Below are 18,610 nucleotides of genomic sequence, written 5' to 3' on the forward strand. Positions count from 1 at the left end.
AAGACCAAACAAGGAACCGTGTTAGAATTGATGGGCATTAAACAGCCATGCACTGATTGTTAGAACTGATGGGCATGAGACAGCCATGCACTGATTCCCTGCACATTATCAGTTTCAGTTTCTCAAGGAGGCATCACTGCATTCAGACAAATCTATCAAATCTATGTATATATATATATATATGATAGTCAGTCGTGTCCGACTATGACCATCAGAACAGCAGAGGAGGCAACTGCTGCTCCGACTATTTGGGCTAGAATTTGATTATAGTGGAGAGTGTCTTGCCCAAGTTACATCCCCACTCTCTCGGCCAAGAGGGTTTCAGGACAGTCGGCGCTGGGATGGTTCCCAAAGGCCAACTAGCCCCCAAGGCTGCAGCACTAAGAGCCAGTGCAATTTTGCCTCCTAGTTTGAGAGTCATAGTCCTTCACAAAAGACTAAGCTGTAAATGATTTCCCATTGACTGGGGAAACCATTGAAAATACAGCTCTCACTTTGCTGTTGGCCCAAATGTAAAACTTATGTCAATCTGTGATATATGTACACTGTATCAAATCTACTTGCCTGATGCCCAACAGGAGCATAACACAACACGCTTGTCATGCCTTAGTGCATGCTTATATATGTGTGTACCTATCAGAGTGGATTTCTTTTTACATGATTTTGCCAGAGGACAGCACTCTCGTTGCCATGGGTTATTTTTCAGTGCGCCAAGTGCATGCAGCATACGGGACCTTGGGTTTATCGTCTCATCCGAAAGACCAGACAGTTTGATTTTCCAGTCAAACTTGAGAGAAAGGACGAGAGTGAGATTCAAAGCCACACCCTCACAGACTCTCAGTATTGGCAGCTGAACGTCTTAACCCTTTCAGCCCTTTAAGGTCTTCTGCCTGTGCAGCCTTCCCAGCCTGGCATGTTTTGGCCTGACTGCATCAACGGGAAGGGGTCTTCACTTCAGGCACATATTTATAATAATTACTCAACTAATAGCTACCGAACTTCACATAATGACTGAAATATAATTTTGACACAAATTACTGAAGTCTCAAGACGAAGGATATAACAGTTTACTTGTAACTTTGAATTAAAAACAGAAATAGTAAAATGTCAGCTTCTGTCGATGTTGACGATTGAAATGTCAGCCACTTTGTATAGACTGGTTGCTAATTTCATCCCCTTCACTTTCCCAAGAGTTATCGGATGAATTAAAAGACAAATTGTCATTATCTGGAACGAATTCACTGCAAGAGCCCATCATAATTTCATTGAGAACTTACTGCGCAGTAAGCCTTTGACATTTTACCATATCGATGCAGAAAACCGGATAAAAAAACCACACTAATCGTTTGATTTTTAGGGTGAAACTTCGCATACCAGTGAGGAAGGAAGTTAAGTTTGAGGTACTTCCCTTAGCTAGCAGTTTGATGCATTATAACGCGCTGACAAACCGGGTTCAAATAAACGGGTTTCTTTGCCTGCCAGTCAGGCAGATAACGGCGATCAGCCGCGTTCTTAGGCAGGCGCAGGGTTGAATGAGTTAACCGTTCTGCCACCTTCCCCCTGCACAGCTGGAGGAGAGTGAGGACCACCTGAGGGACAGCCTGGCCCACACCAACGCCGAGCGGGACGAGCTGCTGCACAGAGTGGACTCCCTGCAGACCTCCGCCAACAAACACGAAGCGGAAATTGAGTGAGTGAGTCGTCTGCTGGGCTGCCCCTGCTACAAGCTTGAGCTTTTATCTGTGGTAGTGTGAGTGTTAAGAATGAGGGGGTTTTTTTTAGTTTTTTTTTTTTTAATCGCGGAATTAACCCCTTCACTGCTAGTACGTTTTGCTATGGCGTATGCTGAGAAAATTTTCAGAAAAACAAGAAAAACACGCCAATGATTTTAATTTGCTTATATTTCAAAAAGTACTGAAGATAAGTGCATAAAAGTATATATCAAATGAAAGGAAAATGAACCAAGATTTTGTTTTTGATACTCACATGTTCAAATAATGAGTCAATCTAACAGAAAAATTCCATAAAATGCATTAATAAAAAAAATTGGGACTGTCATTCCACCATGTAGGTGCTACAATATCAACCAGGTTCTCAATCTGTCTTTCTTGTGACTGTTGTGATCAACCACACACACTGTCAAGGCTGAGCAACAGTGTCCAGGTGCATAAGACACCAAAACAGTCCACACAAAGAATGAAAAGGGTGTACTCACCCAGGATCTATCGCCAGTAAAAACCCAGTGTGTGGTACTTGCAGAAACAGTCTTCAAGACACAGTGCTGGTTTGCTGGGGCAGTCTGGGCAGTAGAACCCCACATCCTTTCTTTGTCCTTTCTTCCAGCAGACTCTGCACCTCCTTTGTGGCCAGGCCTTCTGTGGGGTAGGTGGGATGAAATGTCGTCCACACAAGACAAACAGCGTGGTCATCTTTAGCAGTGTCTTGGTCACCAAAAATCATGGCACTAATTACATCCTTCTGAAGTCCAGGAGTGTACTGTTGTTGCCTGCTTTTTTGTAGAGGATGTGTGCATTCAGCATGGCAATTTGTAGAAAATGCACACACAGCTATTTGTACCACTTCAGGGTTTTCCTTGTGACATTGTAGGGATGCAGTTGTTGGTCATGATGGTCCATGGCACCCATGTTTTTGTTGTAATCCAGAATTGCTGGAGGCTTGTTTACTGCCCTTTGGTCTTGCTGCTGCTGGTCTTCAGCTGTAGGTTTGTGGCAAGCTGTCAACTCCAGATGATCCAGGATGAACATCATGATCATCACCATGCTGCATACCTGAAACACATTGCATAAAAGACTAAGTTTGTTGGGTTTTGGGTTTGGTTTTTGGTTTTTACATATAAAAAGATCATGAAATGGTACCATTTTATTTCTGATTGTTTTCAGAAGCATTGTTTTCAGAAGCTGAAATACAAACACACACATACCTACCCCACCCCCCACCCCAAACCCCCAAAACACACACACTGAAACTGGTTCATGGTATGCCACACCCCCTTCATTCTCTCTTTCTCATACAAAACAAAATGACAACACACACACACACACACACACACACACACTTCTACAAGTGTTGCATTTACAAAGTAATTTAGGCATACAGTTCTGTATATCATTCTCTGATTTCAGTTTTATAAACATCATCTCCCCCCCCCCCTCTCTCTCTCACTCACACACACACCACACACACACAACAACAACAACAATAACAACAACAACAACAAACCAATACACACTCAGGAACGAACACACAGAAAGCTGCAGGCGAGCGACACACGCTGTCATCAACAATGAGCCAGCCAGCAAGCCACGCCCCCCTGGGCTGTGATGGTCACAGTACCCACGTGACTGACTGACTCTCACTCACATACACTGATCAGTGACTGACGAAGCCACTTACCACAGCTAACACATTCAAAACACACACAATGCAGTCATATTCATTGTTACAACAAACAGAAAGCAAACAATAAACTGACAAACCTCGAAAACACCCACCTGCATCTTGAATCAGCTGAGCTTGTCTGTCTTCAGTTTCGTCAATAACTCCACCTCCCACCCCCCTGCACTGTCAAAATCAGCGTCTTCGGCATCAACTTCACGCAGTTCTGTCTCATTCAGTCAACAATCTTCATCTCTACTGTTTGCATCACGAAAGAATTCTTTCAATACAAGTGCAAGTGTTGGGGTTTGTCTGCGTTCAGCCATGGCTTTGCAAACACAACTTGAGCTTCGTACAAACTTGCAAAACTTTCGCCATAAATATGACAATCCAATGAATAATTTTAGCTTATGGAACTCAGGAGATAAAGAGCTATCAGGGGAGCTAATTTAATGGTTAGCAGACTGTATTTTCTATAATGCGGGACTCGAAACATAGAACGTTGTAACATGACGTACGGCGCACGTCAATACAGCATTGCTGAGCGACATTTCATGACGTACGCCGTACGTCAACAGCGCAGTCAAGAGGTTAATATTTAAGAATTTTTAGATTTCTCTTCCACTCCCCTTTCTTCCGTTTCCCTCCCTCTGTCTCACACACACACCGTATGAGTGAGTTGCTTGGCTTCCACACAGACATGAGGTCTGTCTGTGATAGTTTGTGTTAAAATTGAAGGGAATTTAGCACAGAGTGTATTTAAGATCTTTTTTTTAGCTGACCATCAAAAGAAGAATTTCACATTCAGAAATATGTGGAACACATAACATAGCATTGCATTGCATAGCATAGCATAGCATACCATAGCATACCATACCATACCATACCATACCATGCAGTGCAGTGCAGTACAGTACAGTACAGTGCAAAGCATAGTACAGCATGATTTCAATACAACATAGCACAGCGCAGCACAATGCAGCACATTACAACACAGCACATAACAACACAGCACAACACAGCACAGCATAGTACAGCACAGCACATTACAACACAGTACAGCACATTACAACACAGCACAGCACAGCACAACACAGTACAACACAGCATAGCACAGCACATTACACCACAGCACATTACACCACAACACAGCACATCATAGCACAACATGCACAGTACAACACAACACAGGACATTACAACACAACACAACATATTACAACACAGCATAGCACAGCACAGTACAGCACAACATTACAACACAACACAGTACAGCACATTACAGCACAACACATTACAACACACAACACAACACAACACAGCACAGTTGGGCACAGCACAGCTCAGCACAGCACAACACAGCACAGCACAGCAGGGCACAGCAACAAGATGAAGAGTGGTGTGTGGTGTGTGTGCCCAGACGTCTGCAGGCCCTGATGGTCATGGAGCAGGAGACCAAGGAGGAGATGGAGACGCAGAGCCTGGACCTCCGGCGGCAGCTGGCCAAACTCACCACACGGCTACGTGAGTAGCAGAACCCTTTCACCGCCAGTCAGTTTAGAGCGCAAAATTCCCTTGTGCGATAAACACTGAAAAAAGATGGTGCTGGGGATTCCCCTGTGATGTGTTAAAAAAAAAAAAAAAAATGGCCTGTCCTACCACTGAAAATTAAAGAGCAGTAGGTTCATGGATAACAGATATAGGTGCTCTGCTTAGCTGGTGCTGAAATGCGACATTGGCTGTGAAAGAGTATAGGTTGAAGGCCCCATAGTCTTCCACAGCCATCGGGTCGGTGAATTCATCCATACCCAAAGTGATTAGGGTCACACGTTTGTGAACACACATTTACACAGATGTTTACGTACATGTCTACATGATTAGCTGTTAAAGGTTAAGGTCCTATAGTGGGTCACATGTATGTAAACACACATTTACACAAATGTTTACGTACATGTCTACATGATTAGCTGTTAAAGGTTGAAGGCCCTGTAGCGGGTCACATGTATGTAAACACACATTTACACAAATGTTTACGTACATGTCTACATGATTAGCTGTTAAAGGTTGAAGGCCCTATAGCGGGTCATATGTATGTAAACACACATTTACACAAACACTCATGTACATGTCTACATGATTAGCTGTTAAAGGTAGAAGGCCTCAAAGCGGGTCACATGTATGTAAACACACATTTACACAAACACTCATGTACATGTCTACATGATTAGTTGTTAAAGGTAGAAGGCCCCAAAGCGGGTCACATGTATGTAAACACACATTTACACAAACACTCATGTACATGTCTACATGATTAGCTGCTAAAGGTTGAAGGCCCCAAAGCGGGTCACATGTATGTAAACACACATTTACACAAACACTCATGTACATGTCTACATGATTAGCTGCTAAAGGTAGAAGGCCCCAAAGCCTTTCACAGCCATTGGGGTAGTGAATTCATCCATACCCAAGGTGATTAGGGTCACACTTATGTAAACACACATTTAATTACACATACTTAACCATGACCCAACTAGTGCAGACTCCGGCAGGGGTCTGACATTCACACATTTACAGATGTGCATGTACATGTCTACATCAGTACATGAGCTGCTGCTAAAGGTTAAGGTTAACGTCCCATAGCCTTTTCACAAGCATGGGGGGGTGGGGGTGGGGGGTCAGTGAATTGATTCATATCCAAAGTGATGAGGGCTGGGCAATAGGAAGGAGGGGCCCTGCCCTGCCCTCCCCTCCTGCTGTTCAGTCAGCCAGCCCCCTTCACACCTGGCTGCAGTGAGGATCAATCAAACTGCCTTTCCCAAAGGACGCAACGTCATGCCAAAACCAGGCCTCTGACTCGGATCGCTGTGGAGTATTGGCGCTCTGGCTTTTAAGCCCCTTGACTATGCTGCTCATGTATAGCGTATGTCAGAACTCGTGGGTGCTATGCTGTGTTGAACACAAGCCGGTATGTCCAGATACCTTGCTCTTTCTGTTTCACACATTATTGCAGAAGAAATGGTCTGCTGGGCAAGAGGGAATTTACTGCTTGATCTTCATGGGTGTGGGAGGGTGGTGAAGTGTGTTTGGGTGTGTGACGGTGAAAGGGACGTTGTTCTTTCTTCCTCTCTCTCTCTCTGTCTCTCTGTCTCTGTCTTTCAGTGTCTGTTCTCTCTTCACTCTCTCTCTCTCTCTCTCAGTATGTGTTGTGTTCAGATTGATGGGAATCTGTTATGAGTTTGGTCATGAGTGTGTGCGTGTGTGTGTGTATGCACGTACGTGCTTGCCTGCATGTGTGTGTATGTGCGTGTGAGTGAGTGAGTTAGTGTATTTACGTGTGAGCGAGTGTGAGTTTGTGTGTGTTTGTGTGTGTGTGTGTGTGTGTGTGTATGAATGTTTTTCTTTGTGTGTGTTTTATGTAAGTGGGTGTGAGTGAGTGTGAGTTTGCGTGTGTGAGTGTATGTGTGTGTGTGTGTGTTGCACGATTTTCATTCTGTGAGCAGATGTGCATAAACGTGTCTGTTATTATGAATGTGACCGTGTTCATTCTGCGGGCAGATGTGCATGAACGTGTCTGTTATTATGAATGTGACCATGTTCATTCTGCGGGCAGATGTGCGTGAACGTGTCTGTTATTATGAATGTGACCATGTTCATTCTGCGGGCAGATGTGCCTGAATGTGTCTGTTATTATGAATGTGACCATGTTCATTCTGCGGGCAGATGTGCATGAACGTGTCTGTTATTATGAATGTGACCATGTTCATTCTGCGGGCAGATGTGCATGAACGTGTCTGTTATTATGAATGTGACCATGTTCATTCTGCGGGCAGATGTGCATGAACGTGTCTGTTATGAATGTGACCATGTTCATTCTGCGGGCAGATGTGCATGAACGTGTCTGTTATTATGAATGTGACCATGTTCATTCTGTGGGCAGATGTGCATGAACGTGTCTGTTATTATGAATGTGACCATGTTCATTCTGCACGCAGATGTGCATGAACGTGTCTGTTATTAGGAATGTGACCATGTTCATTCTGCGGGCAGATGTGTGTGAACGTGTCTGTTATTATGAATGTGACCATGTTCATTCTGCGGGCAGATGTGCATGAACGTGTCTGTTATTATGAATGTGACCATGTTCATTCTGTGGGCAGATGTGCATGAACATGTCTGTTATTAGGAATGTGATCATGTTCATTCTGTGGGCAGATGTGCATGAACATGTCTGTTATTATGAATGTGACCATGTTCATTCTGCGGGCAGATGTGCATGAACATGTCTGTTATTATGAATGTGACCATGTTCATTCTGTGGGCAGATGTGCATGAACGTGTCTGTTATTATGAATGTGACCATTTTCATTCTGCGAGCAGAGAAAGCAGAAGAGGAGGGGGTCCAGGTCAGCAGACTGCGGCAGGAGAACGCCGCCCTGCTGTCTGAGGTGGAGGAAGGGAGGGAACTCATCAGTCAGCTGGAAGACATCGCCGATCACCTGCGACGACAGAGACTGGCACAACAGGTGTGTGTGTGTGTGGTGTGGTGTGTGTTTTGTGTGCATGTGTGTGTATGTGTGTGTTGCGTGTGTAGGGTTGGGGTGGGGATGGGGTTTTTTTTGGGGGGGAGGGGGTGTGTGCATGAGTACATGCGTGTGTGGGTGAGATAGTTAGCTGGAAGAAATCGCCGATCACCTGGCAACGACAGAGACTGGCACAACAGCTAGGTGTGTGGTGTGTGTAGTGTGTGTGTGTTGTGTGTGTGGTTTTGTGTGTGTGTGTGTGTGTGTGTGCGCGCGTGTGATGTGTGTGTGTGTGGTGTGTGTGTCTGTGGTGTGTGTGTGTGTGTGTGTGTGTGCGTACTTGCGTGTGTGTGTGAGATCATCATTCAGCTGGAAGACACCAACTGCAACAACAGAGACTGGCGCAACAGGTGTGTGTGTGTGGGGGGGGGGGGGGGGGGGGGGTGCATGGGTACATGCATGTGTGTTTGAGGTCATCTGTCAGCTGGAAGGCATCGACTACCACCTGCAACGAAAGAGACTGGGACATCAGATTGTGTGTGTGATGTGTGTGCATGTGGTGTGTGTGGACGCATGCATAAGTGCGCGTGTGTGTGTGTGAGATCATCAGTCAGCTGGAAGACATCAGCAATCACCTGCAATGTCTGAGACAGGTGTGTGTTAGGGAAACCACAAAAACAAAAATAAAAACGTGCTGGGAATTTCAAGCGCACATGATTTTCATTACATAGGCAGAGGCAGTAGAGGCTAACAGATGGAGGCGACAAATTCAGCAGAAAAGGTAAACACACAAACACAAAACTCTCAACAGCTGCTGTTGAACATCAGTTTCTAACTGCTTTCTCAGCTGTTTGTTCACATGATGGAGTTAACGGAAGATTGTTCACATGATGGAGCTAACGGAAGATTGTTCACATGATGGAGTTAACGGAAGACAGGTACATTGTTCAGGTTGTCACCGTTCTGGGAAGATTGTTCACATGATGGAGTTAACGGAAGATTGTTCACATGATGGAGCTAACGGAAGACAGGTACATTGTTCAGGTTGTCACCGTTCTGATCCACAGACACGTTTCTCCTTCAGTGGGACAAAGTCTGTGCTGTTTCCATCCGTTTTGAAAACCCAGTCCAACATTCAGCAACACAGTGCCTGTCAGGGTCTTGGTTTCAATCCTGGTTCCTCCCTTTCTCCCAAGTTTCACTGGAAAATCAAACTGAGCATTTAATCATTCGGATGAGATGATAGACTGAGGTTCAGTGTGCAGCACGCACTTGTTGCACTGAAAAAAGAACCCATTGCAACATAAGCGTTGTCCTCGGGCAAAATTATGTGGAAGAAGTCCACTCTGATATATATATATATATATATATATATATATGCGTGTGCTCGAGGCCTGACTAAGCGCGTTGGGTTACGCTGCTGGTCAGGCATCTGCCTAGCAGATGTGGTGTGGCGTGCATGCATTTGTCCGAACGCAGTGACGCCTCCTTGAGAAACTGAAACTGAAACTTGCAGGCTGGCATGGCAGACGACAGCGGCAACTTCAGCATTCATCTAGGGGTCAGCATGCATTCCAACGCAGCATCGTCCAAGACTGTCGATGCCTCCTGCAGCCGGGCAGAGGGGAGGAGGAGGGGGGCGGGGGCGGGGGCGGAGGGCAACACCAACAACAACGGTTCGACCATCAGCAACTTGCTGACGGAACTGAGGTGAGGTTTGTTGTGTTGTGTTGTGTTGTTGTTGTTGTTGTTATTATTATTATTATTATTATTATTATCATTACTACTACTTTTTTTATATTATAATTATTTATTTATTTATTTATGTACGCTTAAAGTTGACTTCATCAAGTTTTTGCGCCTTATACATATTATTAGTAGTAGTGGTAGTAGTTATTTTTTTTAATGTATTTATCTATTATTTATTCACCCTTTTTTTTTCTTTTTTTTTCTCAAGGCCTGACTAAGCGTGTTGGGTTACGCTGCTGGTCAGGCATCGGCTTGGCAGATGTGGTGTAGCGTATATGGATTTGTCCGAGCGCAGTGACGCCTCCTTGAGCTACCGAAACTGAGACTGAAACTGTGTTGTTGTGTGGTGTCTTGTGATGTGTTTTATTGTGTTGTAACTTGCTGACCAAGCTGATGTGAGATGTGTCGTGTAGTGTTGAATTTTACTGTATTGTACTGTACTGTGAGGTGTCGCATCTTTCTGTGTTGTGTTGTCATGAGTGGTACTGTACTGTAATATGATTTGTTGTGTTGCGTTGTCTTTTATTGTATTTTGTTGTATTGTCTTGTGCCGTTTAGTGTTGTGTGTTGCAGTGTATCATATTGTATTTGTATTTGTTTTTATCACAACAGATTTCTCTTGTGTGAAATTTGGGCTGCTGTCCCCAGGGAGAGCATGTTGCAAAACTACAACGCTACCCTTTTTTTTTTGTATTTTTTCCTGCGTGCAGTTTTGTTTTTCCTGTCAAAGTGGATTTTTCTACAGAATTTTGCCAGGAACAAACCCTTTTGTTGCCGTGGGTTCTTTTACTTGTGCTAAGTGCATACAGCATACGGGACCTCAGTTTATCGTCTCATCCAAATGACTAGCGTCCAGACCACTACTCAAGGTCTAGCGGAGGGGGAGAAAATATCGGCAGCTGAGCTGTGATTCGAACCAGCGCGCTCAGATTCTCTCGCTTCCTAGGCGGACACGTTACCATGTGTTGTGAGTGTGTTGTATCATGTTACATTGTGTTGCATAGTGTTGCATGATGTTTCAATGTGTTGCATTGTACTAATTTTGTTGTGTGTTTGATTGGAGTGAATCCTGTCAAGGTCTGTAGTGTCAGCAGGTTGATGAGGGACTGTTGCTGGAGGTACATGGTGGTGTCCACCCCGGGATGGAGGTGGGGGATGCTCACTTGGTCTGATTCAGCAACTTAGGGATTATTGTAGTCAGTAGGGGCTTGTATGTGGTGTTCGGCTTTTGATGAATCACACCAGACACTGCTGAACACCACCAAAGTGACTCGGCAGCAGTGCAGGGTTTTCTGTTGTGTGTGGCCTTCTGGTGACCTAACATGGCTTTGTTCCCAGTGGACAGCCATCACTGGGGCTGTGACAGAATGAGATGAACCTGGATGTGGGTGGTGCAAATGAGCGGTGCAATATGGTATTGTACACTGAAACATTGCAGATGATTGGGCAGAAAAAAACAACAACATCAGTACCACTGGTCAACAAGAATTTTTTATGGTCAGGAAAATGAGATGAGACAGTGAGTGTTAAGTATTAACCTTTTGACTGCTGCTGAAGAGCATACTTGTCATTGAAGGGCTGTCACCTCACTGAGGTAGGACAGAACTTACAGGTCAGGATGTCAGTGAAGGGCTGTCACCTCACTGAGGTATGTCTGTGAAGGGCTGTGACCTCACTGAGGTAGGACAGAGCTTACAGGTCAGGATGTCGGTGAAGGGCTGTCACCTGACTGAAGTAGGACACAGCTTACAGGTCAGGATGTCAGTAAAGGGCTGTCACCTCACTGAGGTAGGACAGAACTTATAGGTCAGGATGTCAGTGAAGGGCTGTCACCTCACTGAGGTAGGACACAGCTTACAGGTCAGGATGTCAGTGAAGGGCTGTCACCTCACTGAGGTAGGACAGAACTTACAGGTCAGGATGTCGGTGAAGGGCTGTCACCTGACTGAAGTAGGACACAGCTTACAGGTCAGGATGTCAGTGAAGGGCTGTCACCCCACTGAGGTAGGACAGAGCTTACAGGTCAGGATGTCAGTGAAGGGCTATCACCTCACTGAGGTAGGACAGAGCTTACAGGTCAGGATGTCAGTGAAGGGCTATCACCTCACTGAGGTAGGAAAGAGCTTACAGGTCAGGATGTCAGTGAAGGGCTGTCACCCCACTGAGGTAGGACACAGCTTACAGGTCAGGATGTTAGTGAAGGGCTGTCACCTGACTGAGGTAGGACACAGCTTACAGGTCAGGATGTCGGTGAAGGGCTGTCACCTCACTGAGGTAGGACACAGCTTACAGGTCAGGATGTCATTGAAGGGCTGTCACCTCACTGAGGTAGGACAGAGCTTACAGGTCAGGATGTCAGTGAAGGGCTGTCACCTCACTGAGGTAGGACACAGCTTACAGGTCAGGATGTCATTGAAGGGCTGTCACCTCACTGAGGTATGTCTGTGAAGGGCTGTCACCTCACTGAGGTAGGACACAGCTTACAGGTCAGGATGTCATTGAAGGGCTGTCACCTCACTGAGGTAGGACACAGCTTACAGGTCAGGATGTCGTTGAAGGGCTGTCACCTCACTGAGATAGGACACAGCTTACAGGTCAGGATGTCAGTGAAGGGCTGTCACCTCACTGAGGTAGGACACAGCTTACAGGTCAGGATGTCAGTCACCATTCTTTATGTGGACTTTCCCCTTTTGGGATTGCTAGACTCTCCAGCAGATTCAATGACGCTACTGAAAAGATACACAGAAAATATACTTCACATTTATGACTCACTGATCCTGTTTCACAGTCGCTCGGCAGTCAAGGGGTTAACAGAAACAGACAGAAACTGATGCTCAGACCAAGGCAAGGCACACAGCTTCAAACCACAGCTTTTCTGTTTAGTGCTTCACTAATAACTTGTATGATAGAGGTGATTTAGAACTTGAGCTTCAGGTTCTTGAGGCCTTTTCTGAGGACTGTTCAATGTCCAGTCTTGTAGCCATAAGTATATAGGAAAAAGTCAAAACGAAAATTGTTGGGGGCTGCCCCAGACATTACCCCATGCTGTTTATTACATATATATATATTATTTTTTAACTTTTTTTTTTTTTTTTTTTTTTACAATCCACTTTGATTTTATTACTTGCTTGTGTTCATTTAGCTTGACATGTTTTGCAGTTTCACTTTTTAGGTTCAACCTTTGTCATTTTTTTGTGCAAGTTGGGTTTGACTGTGGGCTGAGATATTGCCTGGTTTTGAAATGATAACACTATGAATGATTTCTGAAAATTGAAAAAGAAAAAAAAAAAAGAAGACACTAAGACACTATTGTGTCTTTGTTGTTGACCACATCACAGGGGTATGCTGTTTGAAATGGATGATGAGATCAGGCGACTACGATCACAACTGAGTGCTCAGGAGGAAGAACAGCGAGTTCTTTCCGACATGCGAGCTGAGCTCAACGCCCTCATGAGCAAGGCAGAGCAAGGTAGGTTCTCTCTCGGCAGAGCTGCCTGTCACGACAAGATTTGAAATAATGCCTCCTTTCTTCCCAGTCCTAAACATAATTTCAGGGGAACAAAATTTCTTCTCTGACTCCAGCTGGAGTCTGAACCAGTTGGTCACGGCACAAGTACCGGTATGTTAAATAAAAAAAACCCTAATTTTAGGGGAACAAAATTTCCTTTCAGATAAGGGAGGGGGTGTGGGGAGGGGGCTGGGCGGTGGAGGGGAGAGTTTTTGTTTTATTTCATTTCATACCCCTCACCCAGCATACCCTTAAAAAAGGAATTTTAGGGGAACAAATTTCCTTTTAGATGGATGTGTGGTGGTGGTGGGTGGATGTGTGTTATTTCCCTTTCATACCCCTCCTCCCCCCCCGGCCCCCCCACCCACCCCCACCCACCCCCCCTCCTGACGGCCGCCACAGGTGAGCAGCAGACACGCGGCCTGGAGCAGGTGGTGGGTAGGCTGGAGGCGGACAAGGCGGCGCTGGCCCGGCAGGTGATGCAGCAGGAGCAGGACCTGACCTCGCAGTCGTCCCAGCTGTGCACCGTGGAGGCGCGCCTGGCCCAGCGCAACGCCCAGATCATCGAGCTCCAGGAGGACGCCAACCGCCGCTGTGAAGAGATCTCATGCCTGGAGAAGGAGGTGAGGGAGGGGGAGGGTGTGTGTGTGTGGGGGGGAGGGTGGGGGGGGGGGCGCTGGGGGTGTGGGGGAGAGGTTGGTGGTGACTTGGTGTTGTGTGGGGTGGGGGTTGTGGGGTGGGAGGTTTTGAGGATGCCAACCGCCGCTGTGAGGAGATCTCCCACCTGGAGAAGGAGATGAGGGGAGGGGGAGGGGGGGAGAGGTTGGTGACTGGGTGTTGTGTAGGGGGGAAGTGGGGTAGGAGGGTCTGAGGAGGAAGGGGGTTTGGTGAGTTGGGAAGGGGAGGTGTAGGGTTGAGGGAGGGTTATTATTTCGAAAGAAATTAAAGCTGTATTTCTAAGGGGAATTGCTATCTCTGCTTTTAGTTTGGAGATATTGCAAGGAAAACCAATGTCCTTGCTCAGTGATATTTTTTTGATAAAGAATATCATTGTCCTTGCTGAGTTAAAGATTTTTTTGTTTTGTTTTGATGAGAAGAATAGCTCTTGCTGCATAGGTAGAATGGGTTTGTTTGCAGAGAAATTGCAGCCTCTTGCTTAGGTTTAGTGATCTTTTGAGAACGGAAATCATGTCTCTCATAGGTAGATGTTTGTTGTTTTTTTATGAGGATAATTGCAGTCTTTGCCTTGCTAGAGAGATCTTCAGAAATACCTTCATCCTATTATGTTTGGAATGGCCAACAGGATCATTGCAGGGCTCTACGGACATGCGGCATTGAATGCAGTCGGTCAGCTTTGCTCCCAGTGATTGTGATACAGACAGCTGACGTGGGCAATAACAGCAGTCAGTCTGCATAGTGTTTGAATTTAGATGGTGAGGATCAGTTGGAGCAGTGGTGAATGTTAACTGGTGGCGTGGATTGTGTGCTGTGCTCACATTTTGGGTCAGATGATTTTCGTTTTTGTTTCTTCCTCCACAAACCTGTGAAGTTAGGAGTGCTTTTGTGGCTAGTCTCTTACCCCCTTTCCCACCCCCCTGTCCAGTCCTACTGTGCCCCTGTATGCTCGCCGCTTCACGTCATACTGCAGTATTTTTTTTACAGCATTTTAGCTAAGGCTACACAGTTGTTTTGTACACTGAAGTTGGATTCAGGGATAGAAGATTGGAAAATCTCCACCTTGTCACAGCTACTGCAGAGCTCCATTCTCCTGTCTCTGCTTCTGCATTTGGGGGCTGCAGTTCCCACATTCCTACGTATGTAGGAGTGGGCTTTTGTGTGCATGGTTGTTTTTACCCCAGCAGTTCAGTGCAGCCTTATTCTCGTTTTTCAGGGTTGTGCATGCTGGGTATGTTCTCGTTTCCTAGCCCATCAAACGCTGACGTGTATGACAGGATCTTTAATTCATGCATTTGATATGTGAAAACACAAAAAGGGGGGGGTTCAGTCATTAGCAGGTCTGCATATATGTTGACCGGGGAGATCAGGGGGAAACATCTCCTCATTCACAAGGGTTAGCAGGTCTGTTTTAATGTTGACCTGGGAGATCAGGGGGAAAAATCTCCTCACTCACAAGGGCTAACAGGTCTGGTTTTAATGTTGACCTGGGAGATCAGGGCAAAAATCTCCTCACTCACAAGGGCTAACAGGTCTGCTTTTATGTTGACCTGGGAGATCAGGGGGAAACATCTCCTCACTCACAAGGGCTAACAGGTCCGCTTTTATGTTGACCTGGGAGATCAGGGGGAAAAATCTCCTCACTCACAAGGGCTAACAGGTCTGCTTTTATGTTGACCTGGGAGATCAGGGGGAAACATCTCCTCACTCACAAGGGTTAGCAGGTCTGCTTTTATGCTGACCTGGGAGATCAGGGTAAAAATCTCCTCATTCACAAGGGCTAACAGGTCTGCTTTTATGTTGACCTGGGAGATCAGGGGGAAAAATCTCCTCATTCACAAGGGCTAACAGGTCTGCATATATGTTGACCGGGGAGATCAGGGGGAAAATCTCCTCATTCACAAGGGCTAACAGGTCTGCATATATGTTGACCTGGGAGATCAGGGGGAAAATCTCCTCATTCACAAGGGCTAACAGGTCTGCTTTTATGTTGTCCTGGGAGATCAGGGGAAAAATCTCCTCACTCACAAGGGTTAGCAGGTCTGCTTTTATGTTGACCTGGGAGATCAGGGGGAAAATCTCCTCATTCACAAGGGCTAACAGGTCTGCTTTTATGTTGACCTGGGAGATCAGGGGGAAAAATCTCCTCACTCACAAGGGCTAACAGGTCTGCTTTTATGTTGACCGGGGAGATCAGGGGGAAAAATCTCCTCACTCACAAGGGCTAACAGGTCTGCTTTTATGTTGACCTGGGAGATCAGGGGGAAACATCTCCTCACTCACAAGGGCTAACAGGTCTGCTTTTATGTTGACCGGGGAGATCAGGGGGAAAAATCTCCTCACTCACAAGGGCTAACAGGTCTGCTTTTATGTTGACCTGGGAGATCAGGGGGAAACATCTCCTCATTCACAAGGGCTAACAGGTCTGCTTTTATGTTGACCTGGGAGATCAGGGGGAAAAATCTCCTCACTCACAAGGGCTAACAGGTCTGCTTTTATGTTGACCGGGGAGATCAGGGGGAACATCTCATCACTCACAGTTTCAGTTTCAGTAGCTCAAGGAGGCGTCACTGCGTTCGGACAAATCCATATGCGCTACACCACATCTGCCAAGCAGATGCCTGACCAGCGGCGTAACCCAACATGCTTAGTCAGGCCTTGAGAAAAAAAATAAAAATAAAAAGATAAATATATAAATAATGAATAGATAAAAATAAAATAAAATAAAAAGAAATAAGTAAATAAATAAATAAATAATAGATAAATACATAAAAAAGAACTACTACTACTGATAATAATATTTATAAGGCGCAAAAACTTAATGAAGTCAACTGTAAGCATACAAAAATAAAAATAAATAGATAAATTAATAAATAAATAAATAAGGGCTAACAGGTCTGCTTTTATGCTGACCTGGGAGATCAGGGGAGAAATCTCTACACTCTTACATCCCACCAGGCTTTGGTGACTAGGGATTGGGACCCATAATCCTCAGATTTGAAAGTCCCCATCATGTTGATAATGTCTGGTCTGTCTCGCCTGCCGTCAGATCTGGAAGAAGTCGTCGGCCATCAGTCAGCTGGAGTCCAAGCTGGAGGAGAAGAGGGACGAGGTCAATGACCTGCAGTCCCAGGTAGGTGTGTGTGTGTGTGTGTGTATGCTTGGTGTGGTGTGGTTGAGTGAGAGAGAGAGAGAGAGTGTGTGTTTGTGTGTGTGTTTGTGTATGTGTGTGTGTGTGTGTGTGCTTGGTGTGGTGTGTGGTTTGGTGTGGTGTGGTTGAGTGAGAGAGAGAGAGAGAGAGTGTGTGTGTGTGTGCTTGGTGTGGTGTGTGTTTTGGTGTGGTGTGGTTGAGTGAGAGAGAGAGAGAGAGTGTGTGTGTGTGTGCTTGGTGTGGTGTGTGGTTTGGTGTGGTGTGGTTGAGTGAGAGAGAGAGAGAGTGTGTGTGTGTGTGTGCTTGGTGTGGTGTGGTTGAGTGAGAGAGAGAGAGAGTGTGTGTGTGTGTGCTTGGTGTGGTGTGTGGTTTGGTGTGGTGTGGTTGAGTGAGAGAGAGAGAGAGTGTGTGTGTGTGCTTGGTGTGGTGTGGTTGAGTGAGAGAGAGAGAGAGAGTGTGTGTGTGTGTGTGTGTGTAGAAGTGGGATGAGGTGAATGGTCTACACTCAATAGATGTGTATGTGTGTATTTGTGTGTGTTTGTGTATGTGTGTGTACATTGTGTGTGTGTGTATGTGTGTGTGCGGCCTGCATTCCTAGGTGATGCTTTGTGTGCCTGTGAGACACACATCTTGATATATATATATATATATGTGAGTGTGTGTGTGTGTTCGTGTGTGTGTTGGTGTGTGTGGGTGTGGATATGGTGCCTCCTTACAACTGAAACTAAAACACATTTGGAACAGCATACAATAATAAAATTGATCAGTCTACTAAAGAACATATGATTAGTGTTTTACTACGTTAATATATGAAATGTTGAATACACAATTGATATATTCATGATGCATATTCACTTTCTTTGTATATGTCTTCAAAATTCATATGAACAATGTAAACACTTCTTCTTCTTCTTCATCGTTTGTGGGCTGCAACTCCCACATTCACTCTTATGTACACAGGTGGGCTTTTAGGTGTATGACCGTTTTTGTCCCCCACCATGTAGGCAGCCATACTTTGTTTTCGGGGTTAATGTAAACACAAAAAAATGAATTAAAAGAAGACAGATGCAATAGCCGAGTGGTTAAAGTGTTGGACTTTCAATCTGAGGGTCCCGGGTAACCGGGTTCGAATCACAGTGACGGCGCCTGGTGGGTAAAGGGTGGAGATTTTTACGATCTCCCAGGTCAATATATGTGCAGACCTGCCAGTGCCTGAACCCCCTTCGTTTGTATACAGCAAGCAGAAGATCAAGTACGCACGTTAAAGATCCTGTAATCCATGTCAGCGTTTGGTGGGTTATGGAAACAAGAACATACCCAGCATGCACACCCCAGAAAGCGGAGTATGGCTGCCTACATGGCGGGTTAAAAAAGGTCATACACGTAAAAGCCCACTCGCGTATATACGAGTGAACGTGGGAGTTGCAGCCCACGAACGCAAAAGAAGAAGAAGAAGAAGAAGAATTAAAAGAAGTTTGAAAAATACAACAACAAAAAAAAACACCAAAAAAATACCAAACCGGAAGCAGATGTGGTGGCAGCGTATACAAGTGGATCAGTCCACACACACTCTGAGGCCTTCCTTGAAACTGAAACTGAAACTGAAGGTTGA

At 45.4% G+C, this 18,610-nt stretch overlaps 1 protein-coding gene across 2 annotated transcripts in view; it reads left to right on the forward strand.

Moving 5' to 3' along the window:
• LOC143289931 (uncharacterized) overlaps positions 1–18,610 on the forward strand; it is a 75,786-nt gene that overhangs the window by 8,918 nt on the left and 48,258 nt on the right. For both annotated transcript variants that reach the window (XM_076599188.1, XM_076599189.1), the window contains exons 7-13: positions 1,569–1,690; positions 4,816–4,919; positions 7,773–7,918; positions 9,432–9,625; positions 13,003–13,133; positions 13,575–13,795; positions 16,897–16,980. In XM_076599188.1, coding sequence (XP_076455303.1) covers positions 1,569–1,690; positions 4,816–4,919; positions 7,773–7,918; positions 9,432–9,625; positions 13,003–13,133; positions 13,575–13,795; positions 16,897–16,980 — 1,002 coding nt within the window. The remainder of the gene's footprint in view (positions 1–1,568; positions 1,691–4,815; positions 4,920–7,772; positions 7,919–9,431; positions 9,626–13,002; positions 13,134–13,574; positions 13,796–16,896; positions 16,981–18,610) is intronic.

The sequence above is a fragment of the Babylonia areolata genome, chromosome 14 (genome assembly GCF_041734735.1).
Source record: "Babylonia areolata isolate BAREFJ2019XMU chromosome 14, ASM4173473v1, whole genome shotgun sequence".
In the NCBI taxonomy this organism is placed as follows: domain Eukaryota; kingdom Metazoa; phylum Mollusca; class Gastropoda; order Neogastropoda; family Buccinidae; genus Babylonia; species Babylonia areolata.